At 39.8% G+C, this 15,397-nt stretch overlaps 1 protein-coding gene across 4 annotated transcripts in view; it reads left to right on the forward strand.

The window, feature by feature from the left end:
• Trim2 (tripartite motif containing 2) overlaps positions 1-15,397 on the forward strand; it is a 97,756-nt gene that overhangs the window by 37,240 nt on the left and 45,119 nt on the right. The window contains exons 9-12 of one of the 4 annotated variants that reach the window (XM_033759870.1): positions 2,407-2,587; positions 3,737-3,807; positions 6,667-6,807; positions 12,728-15,099. In XM_033759870.1, coding sequence (XP_033615761.1) covers positions 2,407-2,587; positions 3,737-3,807; positions 6,667-6,807; positions 12,728-12,880 — 546 coding nt within the window. In that variant the 3' untranslated portion in view covers positions 12,881-15,099. Of the gene's footprint in view, positions 1-2,406; positions 2,588-3,736; positions 3,808-6,666; positions 6,808-12,727; positions 15,100-15,397 lie in introns of those variants that run through there. The other 3 variants (XM_010627931.2, XM_033759869.1, XM_033759868.1) reach the window with 3 other exon arrangements.

The following is a 15,397-nucleotide window of genomic DNA, read 5'->3' on the forward strand; positions in this document are numbered from 1 at the left end:
CAGTGGCCCGTCTATTTGCTACCCCTTGAAGTATCTCTTCCCTATTCAGATTAAAGGACCTATTGGTTCAGTTAAATACTTTCATTTAACTGTTCCAAAGTTAGGGTCTGAAGTATTTTTGCTTGCTGTTTTCAATGGGTTCACACAGTCAGGCCAAACACAGTGATTGTCACTTCACTTGGGAGAGTTTGGTATTGTACACCCAAACCAGGAGTGATAGGTGGGAGGTGGAAGGAAAGAAAATGTTGGTTCAACATATAAGATGTTCCTTTAGATCTGCCCTGGTTGACCTTACACGATAGAATGATAGAATGGAGGTAATCCTATGGGTTTTTTTCCTAGATAATTATCCATTTGGTGTTATATGGTTGAGTCATTCAAAGTAATGACTACTAGTTTTCATAATGTTAGGTACTACTAAGCAGAGTAACGTAATCCTTTTGATCTCTGTGGACACAAAAGAATATTCGCCATTTCTTAACCCAGCGTGGTGGTGCACGCCTATAGCTTCAGCACCCCAGTGGCTTAGGCAGGAGGATGCCAAGAGTTCAAGGCCAACCTGGGCTACATAGCAAAATCTTGTCTTAAAAAAAAAAAATTGGAAAAGAATATTTGCCATTTCTTTAGCTGCCTTTGTATTGTGGCCTCTGATCTTTGGGCTAGAGTGAAACATCAGAATCACATTTATACAACTGCTACAAAAGCTAGTGTTTCCTTTGTTCTAAAGGGATCAAATCTGAATCTCAGTAATTTATAACCATGGAATAAAGGATTGTACTAAGTCTGAATCCTCACAGGGGAAAGCTCCCATCTCTCTACTAGAAAAATTTAAATACACACATAGCTCACATTGTATTTCTATCAAGCATGATACTGTGGACTGGGAAAATAAAGGATCTGAAGCAGAAATTTATGAGAATGTAATGGGGGATTAATTTTTAATTTTTAATTACGTTTTTAATTTAGTGGGGTTTTTTTTTTGTTTTTGTTTTGAGATAGGGTCTCACTGTGTACTCTAGGCTGGTCTTGAACTCACTGTGTAGTCCCAGCTGGCCTCGAATTTGCAGTGATTCTCCTTAGGACTACAGGCATGTGCCACAACGCCTCTCTTCATTTTTAATTTAAAAAGTAATACTCATATATGTGAGTGGGCTTTTAAAGTCCATCTAGAGGAGTATAAAGTGAACAGTATGAGCTTCTCCTGCCACCATTGAAACCACTTTAAGACAGTCATCTGACCCCTAATCCAGAATCTTTCCCTGGACCACACTGCTTCCTAAGAAGGGACCCGTGGCCATGGTCTCAGGGACTTGGGAGCATTTTTTTCTGGTGGTCCCTTTAAGAAAATATGGCTTTCCCAGCAAATAAACACATGAAAAAATGTTCAACATCACTCATCATTCAAGAGATGCAGATGAAAACAGCACTGAGATTCCACCTCACCCCAGAAAGAATGGCTGCTGTCAAGAAATCAATCAGTAACAAATGTTGGTAGGGCTGTGGGGAGAAAGGAACCCTTCTTCATTGTTCGTGGGAGTGCAGACTGGTGCAACCACTGTGGAAATCAGTATGGGGATACCTCAAACAACTAGGATTAAAAAGTCCCATTTGACCCAGCTGCTGGGTATCTTTCCAAAAGAGTTAAAAGAATCATACCACAGTGGTATATGCGCACCTATGTTTATAGCAGCACAGTCTGTAACAACTAAAGCTTGGAAACAGCCCATTTGCCCATCGACTGGAGACTGGATAAAGAAAATGTGTTTTATATGTATAACGGAGTACTACTACTCAGCCATAAAGAATGAGAAATTAGAGATATTTATAGCTAAATGGATGCATATTGAGGAGATACTCTTAAGTGAAATAAATAGGACACACATGTGTAAATACCAAATAATTTATCTTGTGTGAGGACTAAAATGAATAATGGGTAATCTGCAATAGGAAGGAAAGGTCCAAAGGGGTAGGGCAAGTGGGAAGGGTAGGGGAAAGGAAAGAAGGGAAAGTAAAAAATGTGACATAAGAAGTAAATGGAAAAAAAGCCTTTGCAAATAGAGAAAAGTGGAGGGGGTGAAGGGAGGGCAGGGGTATGGGGAAAAAATAAGAACCAAGATGTATCATGTAAAGGTCCAAGGTCCCAATGATGACTGTCATCATATTGTATACCTAAATTGTATCAGTAAAAGAATCTAAGAGAAATAAAGTAAGGCTGTCCTACAAATGCCATGAGCAGGTGATGGGTGTGACGGAGCCAGTGTCCAGGGACCGGAGAGCGTCGTGACCGCGAGTGACCGCGCACCCCACCAAGACACTGCGTCCGTGTTTGCTACAAGTGTAGGGCTCCCTGTCTGCAGGGTTTTCAACTTGGTGTCCGTGCTGCATCCCTGTACTTGTTTCCAACAGACAAAAATCGGATCAGGAAAGCTGATGGGGCCCAAAGGAGTCTCCGTGGACCGCAACGGGCACATCATTGTGGTGGACAACAAGGCGTGCTGCGTGTTTATCTTCCAGCCCAACGGGAAGATTGTCACCAAGTTTGGCAGCCGAGGGAATGGGGACAGGCAGTTTGCAGGTACACTCGATGGTAATATGTAAACCCCCTTTTTTATGCTTCCTCTGCTCACGTTTGCATGAGGCCGGAGCATGTTGAAGACGCCACGTCCCCATTGTGCTGGCCGCTCTGGGAAGGAAGGATGTTGGGGCGAGAGCATGGTTAGATGCTTCTCAGTCTCTCCGCTGGCTGTAAGTCAAACTGCACAGTAAAAACTGGATTTTCTGGCCGGGGATTTAGCTCAGTGGCACTGTGCCTGTCTCACAAGCACAAGGTCCTGAGTTCGATCCCTGGTGCCAACAAAAACAAACAAAAAACTCTGTTTTTTTATTGGTGATAACTTGCAACACAGAAGCCTAATGTTCAAAAATACATATTGAGTAAAATATGCATTTTTAAAAATAAAAATGTTTAAGGAAAAACAGTAACTCCTGTTTCCCATAGCAGCAGCTTTATTGAAATGGAAACGTATTTCCTCTTTCTAAGCTATTTTGAGAACAGGAGTTGAGAGTACTTGTGAAGGCTGTTGTCTTCTCCTTCTGGTGTGCCGCTTTGCAATCACAGGCTTACAACAGTTTTCACGTCTGCAAGAAGAGGCTGCCCATGGTTCATTGATTTTCTCTTTGAAATGTTGCTTTGGGTGTTTAACATTAGTTTGCTTTCATTTTTTTGTGCTTTGCCTTCAATTCTTTGTCCTGCCAGGTTCTGAATGTCACCTGAAATTACAGAGTATGGGTTTTCTGCTCAACTTTCTAGAAGAAAATTTACATATTGGAGTCTCTTTCCCAGTGCTAAGAGTTGCCACATCTTTCTTTCCTCAGTAGAAGCTGAGGGCCCTTAGGGAAACTAACATGCGTTCAAAGGAGCGGGCAGGTGTGACCTTCAGATGGTAGTGCAGAGAACCAATTCTGCTGCTTTCCTGCTCTTTCCACACTGTCAGAGCTGCTCAGACTCCTAGCTTGGGGGAAGTCAGAGGTGGAATCCCAAGTGTGGAATAGTGTGGGATCCAAGTTTTCTGGAGCCGGAGGTCAGGCTGAATGATATATCAAGGACTGGGTGTCTGGTTCTTTGTTCTTTCTCACATAATTAATATATGAAGTTTGTTTTTTGTTACAGTACTTGATAGGTTATGATCATTTTTGTTGTAATAGTAATCATGTATGTTTTCCATCTTCATTGCAGGTCCCCATTTCGCAGCTGTAAATAGCAATAATGAGATTATTGTTACAGATTTCCATAATCACTCTGTCAAGGTACTATTTACTACACATTCGTTGTTGTTACCTTCTAACTGTTTTTATGGTGAAATCAGTGAGGGAGAGAATAACTTACAGAGACCTACGGGACTTGAAGGGTTAACCTGGAAGAGTAGATGAAGGCTTTCATAGGAGCATACAGACTTTGGAGAGTCGGGGAACCGAACAGTGTACAGTCTTAAATTTCTTTCTTTTTTTTTTTTCTTTTTTTGAGACAGGGTCTCACTATGTAGTTGAGACTGACCTGGACCTCACTATGTAGCCCAGGCTGGTTTCGAACTCACAGTGATCCTCCTGCCTCAGCCTCCCGAGTGCTGGGATTACAGGTGTGCACCACCACGCCCAGATATCCTTAAATTTCTTAATTAGAAACTGGCATAATTGAAGATGACTTGAAAATTAAATTTTAAGGAGAAGTTGCTTAAAGTTAGAGGCAAATTTTTCAGAAGCCTAATACTGTATCTTGTGACTATTTAACAAATTAAAGCAGAATCACTTTCTCAGTTTTCTGAAGTATAGATCTTTAAAACAAAATTAAATATCACAACTCTTGTTGCAAGAGTAGATTAGGAATTACTTTAGCATATACACTTCAGAATACTTTCATATATTTGGTGTTATTTAGAAAGTAATTGGGGCTGGGGATTTAGCTCAGCGGTTCGGTGGCTTGCCTTGTAAGCGCAAGGACCCGAGTTCGATCCCCAGTACCCCCCCCCAAAAAAAAGTAATTGCCTCCTTCATTAAAATAGTACATCTTTCTTGCTGAGTACAGGGCGAGAAAGATTTGAAACGTATTATGAGAAAATTGAGAAATAATATGGTAATTTAGAGTAAATTTCTGGTTTGCTGTCATGATGAGAAAATAAATAGCAGTATTTCAAATCAGACTTTGCAATCTGTGAGTGTACTGGCATTTATTTTCGAGTTTCATATTTATTTTTAGGATCACTAGGGCTGGTGATGTAACTCAGTGTCAGAGTAGTTCCTTCGCATGTGTGAGGCCCTTGTTTCAGTGTCCAGTACCGAAAAAAAAAAATTTTAGGGCCACCTTCCATTTACACCAAGTCATACTGGTTCACAGTCATAGAAAGAGATCAAATTTTTCTTTATAAATAAATTCATTTAAATTTTTTAAAGTGAGTTAAAGGAAAAATAATAAGGAAAGAGCATGAGGTCCTATGCCGATGACTAAGATTTGTGCTTAGAGACAACTGAGACCTCATAGTAAGTTCAAAGCCAGCCTGGACTACACAGTGAGACCCTGTCTCAATAAAACAACAAAAAGATTCCCTGCCATGGTTTCAGGTAACAAGTTGAGCAAAATTAAATGGTGGATGAAGGGGAACAATGGTGGGTCGCTTCTGTTCACAAATGAGGGGCAGGATTTGGCAAGGTTCAGCAGCAGGAGCAGCAGCATTGTGCCGAGGGAGTCATTACTGCCGCAGAGATGAGCACGGACAAACTCAAATATTACCTGTACGGATCAGCAAGGGAAAGATCAGGGAATGATAAATTGTGTCCTTACCAGCAAAAAACACATGCCCATTGGCCTTGAAATCTAAAGTGTTGTATGTAAAAGGTAATGGAGTCAAAGAATTTATTGTGTGTGTGTGTGTGTGTGTGTGTGTGTGTGTGTGTGTATTGCTGGGGAAGGAACCAAGGCCTTATGTACACTAGGCATTCCCTCCACCACTGAGCCACATCCACAACTCCTCAGCCAGCGAGAAATTTGCAAACATTGCTTTTCAGTAAAAGCTGGTTGTTCTTGTCTCCTTTTCTAAAGAACCAATGAAGTCCTTAGAGATCCTGAGATTGTCCTCAAATTAGATCTGTGCTGAAAGATAGTGAACTTCCTGAGGTCCACATGTGAGGAATCCTCACTCTTAAGGTGCCTTCGACACAGTGCTATTCAGTTCATTGAGAACTGTGGGCTTTGCATTCAGGTGGCATGGTAATGGTAACAGATGTTTCAAATAATGTCACAGAGACATTTCAGAACCCTTAAGTATCACCAGAAGCATCAAGATAAAATTAGACTTCCTATATAGTGTTATCACTAAACACATTAAAGTGTTAATTCTTTCAAAATTCATAATCTGAATTCGATACATAATATGAAAATGTTTAATTAATAACCATACTGACCCATTGCTTGGCTATATCCAGTACTGGATTTTGATTAAAAGTTCATTTATTCCTTCACTTTTAAGAGGCTTCCTGGATTTATTTATCAAAGCCTTCGTAGATATATTTATCAAAGCTATATAAACTCTTATTTTAGCTTAACTACCTTCTGAGAGTAAAAAGTCCTTTATTTGTCTCTCACACACACAGACACTGAATTTCCCGTTGTGTACATAAAATCCAGCCTCCTCTTTTTGTTATGTTGGTGTAGTAAAATGATAGTAAATTCTGAATATCTGGCCTAACGAAATTCCTACTATTAGATCTAAATTGAATGATCATCCATCCTGTTAGAAATATAACATTCTGCATTCTTGAAATGCAGCTATATTTAGAGGTAGAAATAATAATGTTGAAAATCATGACCTTACTCATACTGCCTTAAATTTATGGAGTCTTTTGTGATTTATACCAAAAATATTTATTTTCACTGTTTGTTACCTAGATATAAACTACAGAAAAAAGAGTGATTTAACAAATGATGAATCATATTTATGTAGCAAACTGGGGAGCCCTTAAGTGATATGGGGATCTGATTTATAGATTTTTTTTCTTTTATCAGAGTGTCTTAAATCACAAGTCTTGCTATAAATAACATGTTCAGATTTTTTTTAAGGTGTAAATTTGGGTCAACTATTTTAACTCTGAAAATTTTAAAAACATTTCTTACAGGTGTTTAATCAGGAAGGAGAGTTTATGTTGAAATTTGGCTCCAATGGTGAAGGAAATGGGCAGTTTAATGCACCAACAGGTGTAGCAGTGGATTCCAATGGGAACATCATTGTGGCAGACTGGGGAAACAGCAGGATCCAGGTACATGAAAATGCTAATGAATGTGGCCAGGTGGTTAGTAGCATTTGTTAAAAGTGAAGAATTGTCTGTTTCCCAAACTGGGATGTTTTCCCTTCTCCACTGGGTAGATAGGTCACAAGACCATAGAAAATCTCACCAACAGGACCAAACTATGGAAGGTAGAGTAGACAAAAGGCAATGTATTGCCAGAATAAAATCCTCTCATTTAGGTTTTCTTTTAACATGGATCTTACAGACTCTCAGAGGGTTTGTGCATGGAATTGAAGAGATGTGTTCCCATCTCAGACATCTGAAAATTATCTCTTCCCTTAATTCTGAATATAGACAACAACCACAACCTGTTGTCACTAAGAAAAACCACAAAAATTTTTATAGTTTTTTTGCAGACATCCCAAATTATTATTATGCCCATACCACTACAAGATTACAGTAATTATTAAGCAAATTTCCTGTCTTGAATCAATAATCTAAACTCCCACCTTGACAAGCAGAAACATAGAAGTGAAGAACCCCAAAGCAAAGAAGGAAGACAATAGTGAAGGTGGGATCAGAATCTGTGAAATTCAAAACATAGAAACAATTTTTTAAAATCTGCAAGCAAGTTGGTTCTTTGAAAAGATCAATCAAAATCAACATACCTCCAGCAATACTGACGGGAGCGAGAGGGAACGAAATGCATTACTACAGACGTCAAAGGATGATGAGGGAATTCTGTGAACATTACACATATAAATTTGACAACCTAGACAAAATGGGCAATTTCTCAGAAAGTACAAACTTTATAACTATGAAATAAATAACTTGACTAGCCCTACAACTACTAAGGAAATTAAACTTGTAATTTTAAAACTCCCCAGAAAGAAATATGTAGATTCATTTGATTTTGCTGAAGGATTCTTCTGAATGTTTAAAGAATTAATGTCAATTTTATATAATTTCTTCCAGAAAATAAAGACAGGAGAACACTTCTCAACTCAGTTTCTGAGGACATGATATCAAAATCAGACTAAGACAGTAAAGAAAAACAAAATCATACAACACTATTCCTCTTGAGTACGCAGTGTACATGCCAAAATTCTTAGCAAAATAGTAACAGAATTTTTAAAAAATCTATAATGTTGGGTCAGTTATTTTAACTTCAAACAATTTTTAAGTATCTAATGCAGGTGTTTAATCAGAAAGGAGAGTTCATGTTAAAGTTTGGCTCAAATGGGAAATAAAATTCAACAATATATATAAAAGTTCCTCCATGGCCAAGTGAGTTTATTCCAGGAATTAGAGATTGGTTCATTACTTGAAGATCAATGTACCTTGCCATATGAAAAGTCTAAGGAAGAAAAACCATATGATTGTATCCATTTATATAGAAAAAGCATATGACCACTTGCAATACCCACTGATGATAACACTCTCGGCACACTAATGGAGAGTCTTCCTCAGCTTCATGAAGAACCCCTATGAAACCTGCATACTTGATGGTGAAAATCTGAATTCCTTCCTTGTAAGATTGGGAACAAGGCAATGATGTTTGCTCCCAACACTCTTAATGAATATACAACTGGAAGTCTTAACCAGCACCATAAACAAGGGAAAGAAAAAAATCTTACAAATTGGAAAGGAAGAAATTTTTAAATCTCCCTATTTTCAGATAATAAGATCACTTACACGGAAAACTCCCGCCTTGCACGGTGGTGCACACCTATAATCCCAGCTCCCAGCAGGCCGAGGCAGGAAGATTACCACAAGTTTGAAGCCAGCCTGGGCTACACAGTGAGACCCTGTCTCAAAAAGCAAACAAAAGGGCCGGGGATGTAGCTCAGTGGTTCTGCACTTGCCTCGCAAGCGCAAGGTCCTGAGTTGGATTCCCGGTACCAAAAACAAAACAAATCCTAGAATCAATAGGTGAGTTCAGCAATAATATACAATAAACAACAAAAATCACTTGTATTTTTATGTACAACCAATGAACCGCCAGGCATAGAGGTGCACGCCTGTAATCCCAGCATTCAGGAGGCACAGGCAGGAGGATCGTTGTGAGTTTGAGTGCCAGCCTGTGCTACATAGTGAGCTCAGGGCCAACCTGAACTACATAGTGAGAGCCTGTCTCAAAAAAAACAAAAACAAAAGGGGCCAGGGATTTAGCTCAGTGGGGCACAAAGCCTACCTGGCAAGCATCAGGTCCTGAGTTTGATCCCTGGTACCAACATCCCCCAACAAAGAAAAAAACTTTACCAGTGAACATGTGGAAACCAAAATGAAAATGTAATACCACTTACAACTGCTAAAAAAAAAAAATCAGCCTTCGCTATAAGGTGCATCCAATATTTATATGTTGAGAACTGTAAAATGCCGATGAAAGAAATCTAGGAAGACCTGAGTGATACACGCAGAGACAAACTGAATCTCTAGACTGGGAGTGCATCCACAGTTCAGGGCTCCCCTTCAACTCACCGGTGAAAGGCTGCCAGCCGACCCGCAGGCCTAACAGAATCCCAGCAGGATTGTTCTGTAGCTACAGACAGGATTATTTAAAACTTACAGCAAGGCAAAGGAACACGAACAGCCAAAACAATTCTGAAAAGAAGAATGAAGCGAGAGGAGTCCTTCCGCCTGATTCCCCACCTTACTTACAGAGCTGGCGTCATCGCCACTGTGGGTGTTGTGGACGGACAGACTCAACATTGGTGGAATGGAGTAGAGACCAGAAATAGCCCCCGCGTGTGAGCAGGTGCAGCCCACTGTTTTTTTTGTTTTGTTTTTTTTTTTTGACAAAAGTATAAAAGCACCTGAAAGCTTTTTCAACAAATGGGACTGTAACAGATAAAATAACCACTCAGGAAAACTAAAATCTCACCCAAAAAATGATCTCAAAATGGACCACAGATTTAAATATAAAACTAAAAGACTTTTAGGAGATAATGCTATAGAAGATAAACTTTTTTTTTTTTGGTACCGGGGATTGAACTCAGGTCCTTGTGCTTGCAAGGCAGGCCACCGAACCACTGAGCTGAATCCCTGGCCCTAGAAGATAAACTTTTAAGAGATTTTAAGAGGAAAAACATTTGGGACCTAGTGCCTGGTGAAGAGTTTTTTTGGCATGATACCAAAACTATTTCTAAAAGTGAAATTAAGAAATTGGACTTCATTGAAATTTGCTCTGAGAAAGACTCCAATAAGAAGATAAATTTATAGGCAACAGACTGAGAGAAAATATTTACAAACTACATTTGTGACAGAGGACTTATATCTACACTGTATTATATAAAGACTTAGAACTCAGCAGTATAATTACCACACAATCCAATTAGAAAATGAACAAGAGGGCGAGGGGTGTAGTTCAGTGGCCACACCTGCCTGGCAAGTGCAGGGTCCTGATTTCAATCCCTGGTACCCTTCCCACCCACCAAAAAAAAAAAAAAGAACAAGAAATACGAAGAGGAAAAATATATCCATTAAAAAGCGCTCACTGGCCAGGGATTTAGCTCAGTGGTTCCGCCTCTTGCCTTGCAAGCTCAAGGACCTGAGTTCAATCCCTGATACCAAAAATAAATAAATAAATAAAAAGCGCTCACTATCATTACACATTAGGGAAGCACAGATGAAAGACCATGATGAGATCCTACTATTTGTTTAAGTAGCTAAAATTAAAAATATCGATAATACCAAATACTTGTGAGCACTTAGAGAAACTAAATCTTATATACTGCCAGTAGGAATTAAATAGTGAGTCAGCTTTGAAAATACTATAGTTTGGCGGTTTCTTAAAAAATTAAACATTGCAACCAAACAACCCAGCAATTACAGTCCTAGGCATTTATCTCAGAGAAATGAAAACTTGTGCCCACTTGGAAGCGGTACATGATCATGCAAGGAAGGTATATTTGTCATAGCCAAAACCTGAAAACAGCCAAGCTTTATACCAATTGGTTTATGGCTACATAAAGTGTAGTGTTTCCATGCTATGAACTGCCACTCAGCATTTAAAAGAAATACGCTAATAATGCACTTAATTTGAATGCATCTCAGGGCACTGTGCTGAGTGGATGCAGCTGCTTTGGAAAGGTGACTTACTGTGTGATTCCATTCATGTAGCACTGTCAAAATAACAAAGTTACAGAAAAGAAAAACAGGCTGTATTGGGGAGCAAAAGTCAGGGATGGAGGGAGAGTGGTAGGGTGGGTGTGACTGAAGAGGGAGGTCTTTGTGACGATGGAATTGTGTATGTTGGTTGCGAGGTGGGGAGCGTTACACGGAAGTACCCCTGTGATCACGTGACCACTGCCCATACACATCTCAGCAGTCACTGTGTTGGATTTTGTACAGAGGTGTAGTTGTAGATGTAACCAGCAGGGAAGACCAGGCAACTTGCTGTGAACCTGTAATTACCTCAAAATAGAAAGTTGATTAAAAAAACCAATCATGACGGTGAGTTTGTTTTCATTATCGAGGGGATAATGGTGTCATGGATGGCATTTGGCGTTTTGGTTGAATGTTAAGAACAATAAAATCGGTTGTATCCCGGGGTGGGTGGCAGCATTACAGGATAGTTCTGGAAGGGGTCTGCAGCCCTTGCCAGCCTGCCAAAGGGAGCCCTGCTTCATACAAGGTTGACTTTTCCACAGCCACGTGCAGTGGCACACACCTTATCTGAGACACTGACAGGAGGATCGCACGTTTGGGACCCGCCTGGGCAACTTAGTGACTTAGTGAGACCCTATCTCAAGATAAAGAATGGAAAGGGCCGGGGACGTGACTCAGGGTGAAGGCCCTGTTTTCAGCCCCCAGCACTCCCTGTTCCCAAAGGTTTAGATTTGAAGAGCAGATCCTTTAAATCCCCCAATGGAAGGAAGACTTCGCGCCTGTCTCTGTGATCACACCTGCATGCAGCCACGCACCTAGCAGTGTGCTCTCCCTCTGTGTACGGGGAGCCCTAGCAGGAAGAGGCCCTCGTGATGATGGAGTAGTGTGTTGATTGCAGGGGCACGGGCTTTCCACGTCTCTGTGAGAGTGGCAACACTCAGCATTTCAAATCACAGAGGTGGCTGCTTCTTAGTGGGAGAACTGAGGCCACAGATAAAACAGAGGGCTCTGATTTCACCACCATATGTACCTTGTTTACCAATCCCCCAGACATGTTCACTGAAAGAGAATTCTGTGTCTCTGGGGAACCGTATCAAGGGTCTTATGGAGGAAGCTGGAACTGAGGCAGGGAGCTAAGCACACAAAGGAGATCCATGGGCTGCTAAGCTGTTCATGTTCAGGTCCTGTGATCTCAGGACCTGATACTGCCTTTTAAAACTCCATGCAGGCCAACAAAATGGTCAGATGAAAACAGCTGAGCTTCATGAAGGGGGAGAAGTGTACAGTCCCGGACATTTCCCTCGCATTTCGTCACAGCACAAGCTAATAGACCAAAAGGAGACCGTTTCATCTCCAGACGTACATGTCGAACCGTGGACTTCTTACAGCTTTGTTTCTGAAAAGGGAAAAAGAAATCTCAATTTTGTTGTTGCGTATTATGACTCAGGGTCATTCTCCTGTGGTGCAGCTGCTGCTTTCCTGCCCATAAAATTGGGCATTGAAAAGGAAGGAGAGGCTGGGAGGAAAAGGAGGCTCAGCATGAGAAATAAGGGTCATTCGTGTTTCGAGCACTGTCTGTGCCATTCCCACCCTACCCCTGTGTGACCACTGTGGGGACAGAGCGCGGGCTGGCCACCAGGCACGTCCTGTGTCAGCAGCTCTGAGCAAAGGAGCTAGAGTGAGTGAGTGAGAAGGGCCGCGTGTGTGACCTCGGACTGAGCAACCCTAGGGCCTATTATGTGCTTTGAGATGAAAAACATTGGCACCGCTGGTTTTCTAACACGCATTTCAGCATATTACAAAACTACTTCTGTTATATTCTGACTTCATGCTTTTACAGGTTTTTGACGGGAGCGGATCATTTTTGTCCTACATTAACACATCTGCTGACCCGCTTTATGGCCCCCAGGGTCTGGCCCTGACTTCAGATGGTCACGTCGTGGTTGCAGACTCTGGAAATCACTGTTTCAAAGTCTACCGGTACTTGCAGTAACAGCCTGCGGCTGGACAGCCCTTCTGAAGGCCTTGCACTATAAACTGGAGTGGATTTCTTGACATGGGACCAGATTATGACCAGACTTAACATGCTAGAAGGAATCTTCAGTGAACTTTCCGAGGTTATTTCTGAATGTAACCAATTATTTAAAAACTGCTTATCCAGTTTCCAGGATTCACCTTAAGGGTTAAAAAAAGTCTCTTCTGAATCTTTAAAAACTGCAAAGTTTTACACCTGTGAACTATGGCTTATAGGACAGGAATTTATGTAGTTCAACTAATTTTGCAATCAAACAGTTAAAAAAATATTCTAGCGTATGTAAAGATACTTGTTACTTGTTAATCCTGTGAATGGGTGCCTTTATGCAAAGCTCCCAAAAACAAAATCTGTTGTCCTTATAAACTTTTTTTTAACCTAGGTCACAAGACCCAGGGAACCTTCTAACCTCACTTTTACAGTAGGTATTACTCTTGTGACATTGTTTGGGTTATCAGCGACTGCATATGAATTACTTTAAGGCTATTGCAAATCCTCCCAGCTCTGATCAGCCGGCCTTTTGAGTTGAACGCTTAAGAATCAGTGCAAATTTCCTAACCTTTCAGGGTTAGGTCAAAGATCATCTTTGTTCTTTTTCACCTCTTTCCTGCTCATCTTGTTATCAAAAAACAAAGTCCATTTTCAAGGAAACCTGAAATTCCTGATGCTTTGAAAATTATATTACAAAAGCAACGCTACTTTCTGTTCAATGAATAGCTCCAGATTAACATACTGGAATGATATCGACAAAAAGTCACGTTTGATATGCCATGTTTTCACGTGTCTTTCCTCTTCCACTTTGTGAAAGCAAAAGCTTTACCTCCTGCAAAATGTTAGCACATGTAGTAGGACACCAGTATCCTAGGACAGAGAGCCATAAAGAGCCCTTTGGAGGACTCGGTGGTGTCAACCAAAGGCATGTGATTGATCAATGATTTTTCCCCTTAGAGAGCAAGTGTTACCAAAGTTCTGTTATCTTGAGAGCATTACAGGTAAGGGCATGTTATGGTTATTTATCATTGTTTAATGAATAGTAGAGGCATTAAGGGACTATGTATACATGATTAGGGTAAGATAGAATGTTTAATATATACATATTTATAGCTGAATCTTTGGTGTATTGACATAGGCAGCACTCTGAAAGACAGAAGCATTATCTAGCCATTTTTCAGCACATTCCTTTACCAGTGAAGCTTAAAGCTGTCCTCATGGTGGAAGCCCTAAGGCAGGTTTAATTTTTTTTTTTGCCCCTTTTCCAGGAACAATGATGGTGGCTGATGTTTAGTCAGAAAATGGCTTTCTGTCCTCTTGAAGGAAGAAGACAAAGGAGATAAAAAGTTGAATTACATTTAATTCAAACTAAGTATAAAAGCATTTTGAGAACTGTTAAGAACAATTTAGTCAATTGTTCACCTGTCATTGATACTGTACAATAAGATTCCGTCTGTTTCCACTGTTTAATTTTCCACTCAGTTCTACCAGATACAATGTTGTGTTTGACATTTTCGATAATGACTTGGGATCTTTTTCATTGAGAGCACCTTAGAACTGTACTGTAGGAAGCATTTTCTGAACTTATTATTATATGAATGAGATGTTTATTGCTTATTGATTTAAAACGCAGTCATCCTCTACATAGAACTTTTTTAAATTTAGAAGGAAAATCTAGCTACTTCCAGTTCTCTATTAAATTTATTACACCCAAATCAACATCTGAAAAAATTTTTTCAGGAAGATTAACATTTATGTTCATATTTTAAAATTTTATGTATATTTTTAAATATTCAAGCCTATCTGTGATAAAGTCATAAAATTTACTAATTCTGATTTTTCGAATGTTAAACTAAGATACTGTATCCTAAGGTCAGTGAAATGTCTTTGAATTTATTTTTTTTTCCCTCAGTGCCAGTAATTGAACCCAGGGCCTCTCACATGCTAAGCATGAGCTCAACGCTGAGCTGTACCCCCAGATCACGTCTGTGAAGTTAAAAATCTATCCACGTTTCCAAGCACTCAGAACAGAGCAATGAATAGATAGACAAAAATTCTTGTCCCCTTGGACTTCACACTCTGGGGAAGAAACTTCATTTTTCAATTTACAAATATTCCACCTGAAAGATGGGCTAGATTCTTGGACCACTTAAAAGAAAATGTTTTTAAATTGGTTAAATTAATTTTAGTTTATTTTCATGAGTAAAAATGCTAGATTGTCATAGACATTTTTTTTCCTTTGGTGCTGGAGATTGAACCTAGGTCTTCATACATGCCAGGCAAGCACTCTACCCACTGAGCTATACTTTTAGCCCTTGATCTTAAAACTGATTTATCTAAAGAGGTTTTTTTTTTCAACATCAAAATGTTTATGAGCTTAGAAATAACTTATAAGCTAGTCAGCCATTATATCATATCAGACTAGCTATCCCAGTGATAGGCTGAACACAAAAGCTTTTTTTTTTTTTTTTTTTTTTTTTTTTTTTT

The sequence above is a fragment of the Fukomys damarensis genome, unplaced genomic scaffold, assembly GCF_012274545.1.
Source record: "Fukomys damarensis isolate Sample0158 unplaced genomic scaffold, DMR_v1.0_HiC HiC_scaffold_38, whole genome shotgun sequence".
In the NCBI taxonomy this organism is placed as follows: Eukaryota; Metazoa; Chordata; class Mammalia; order Rodentia; family Bathyergidae; genus Fukomys; species Fukomys damarensis.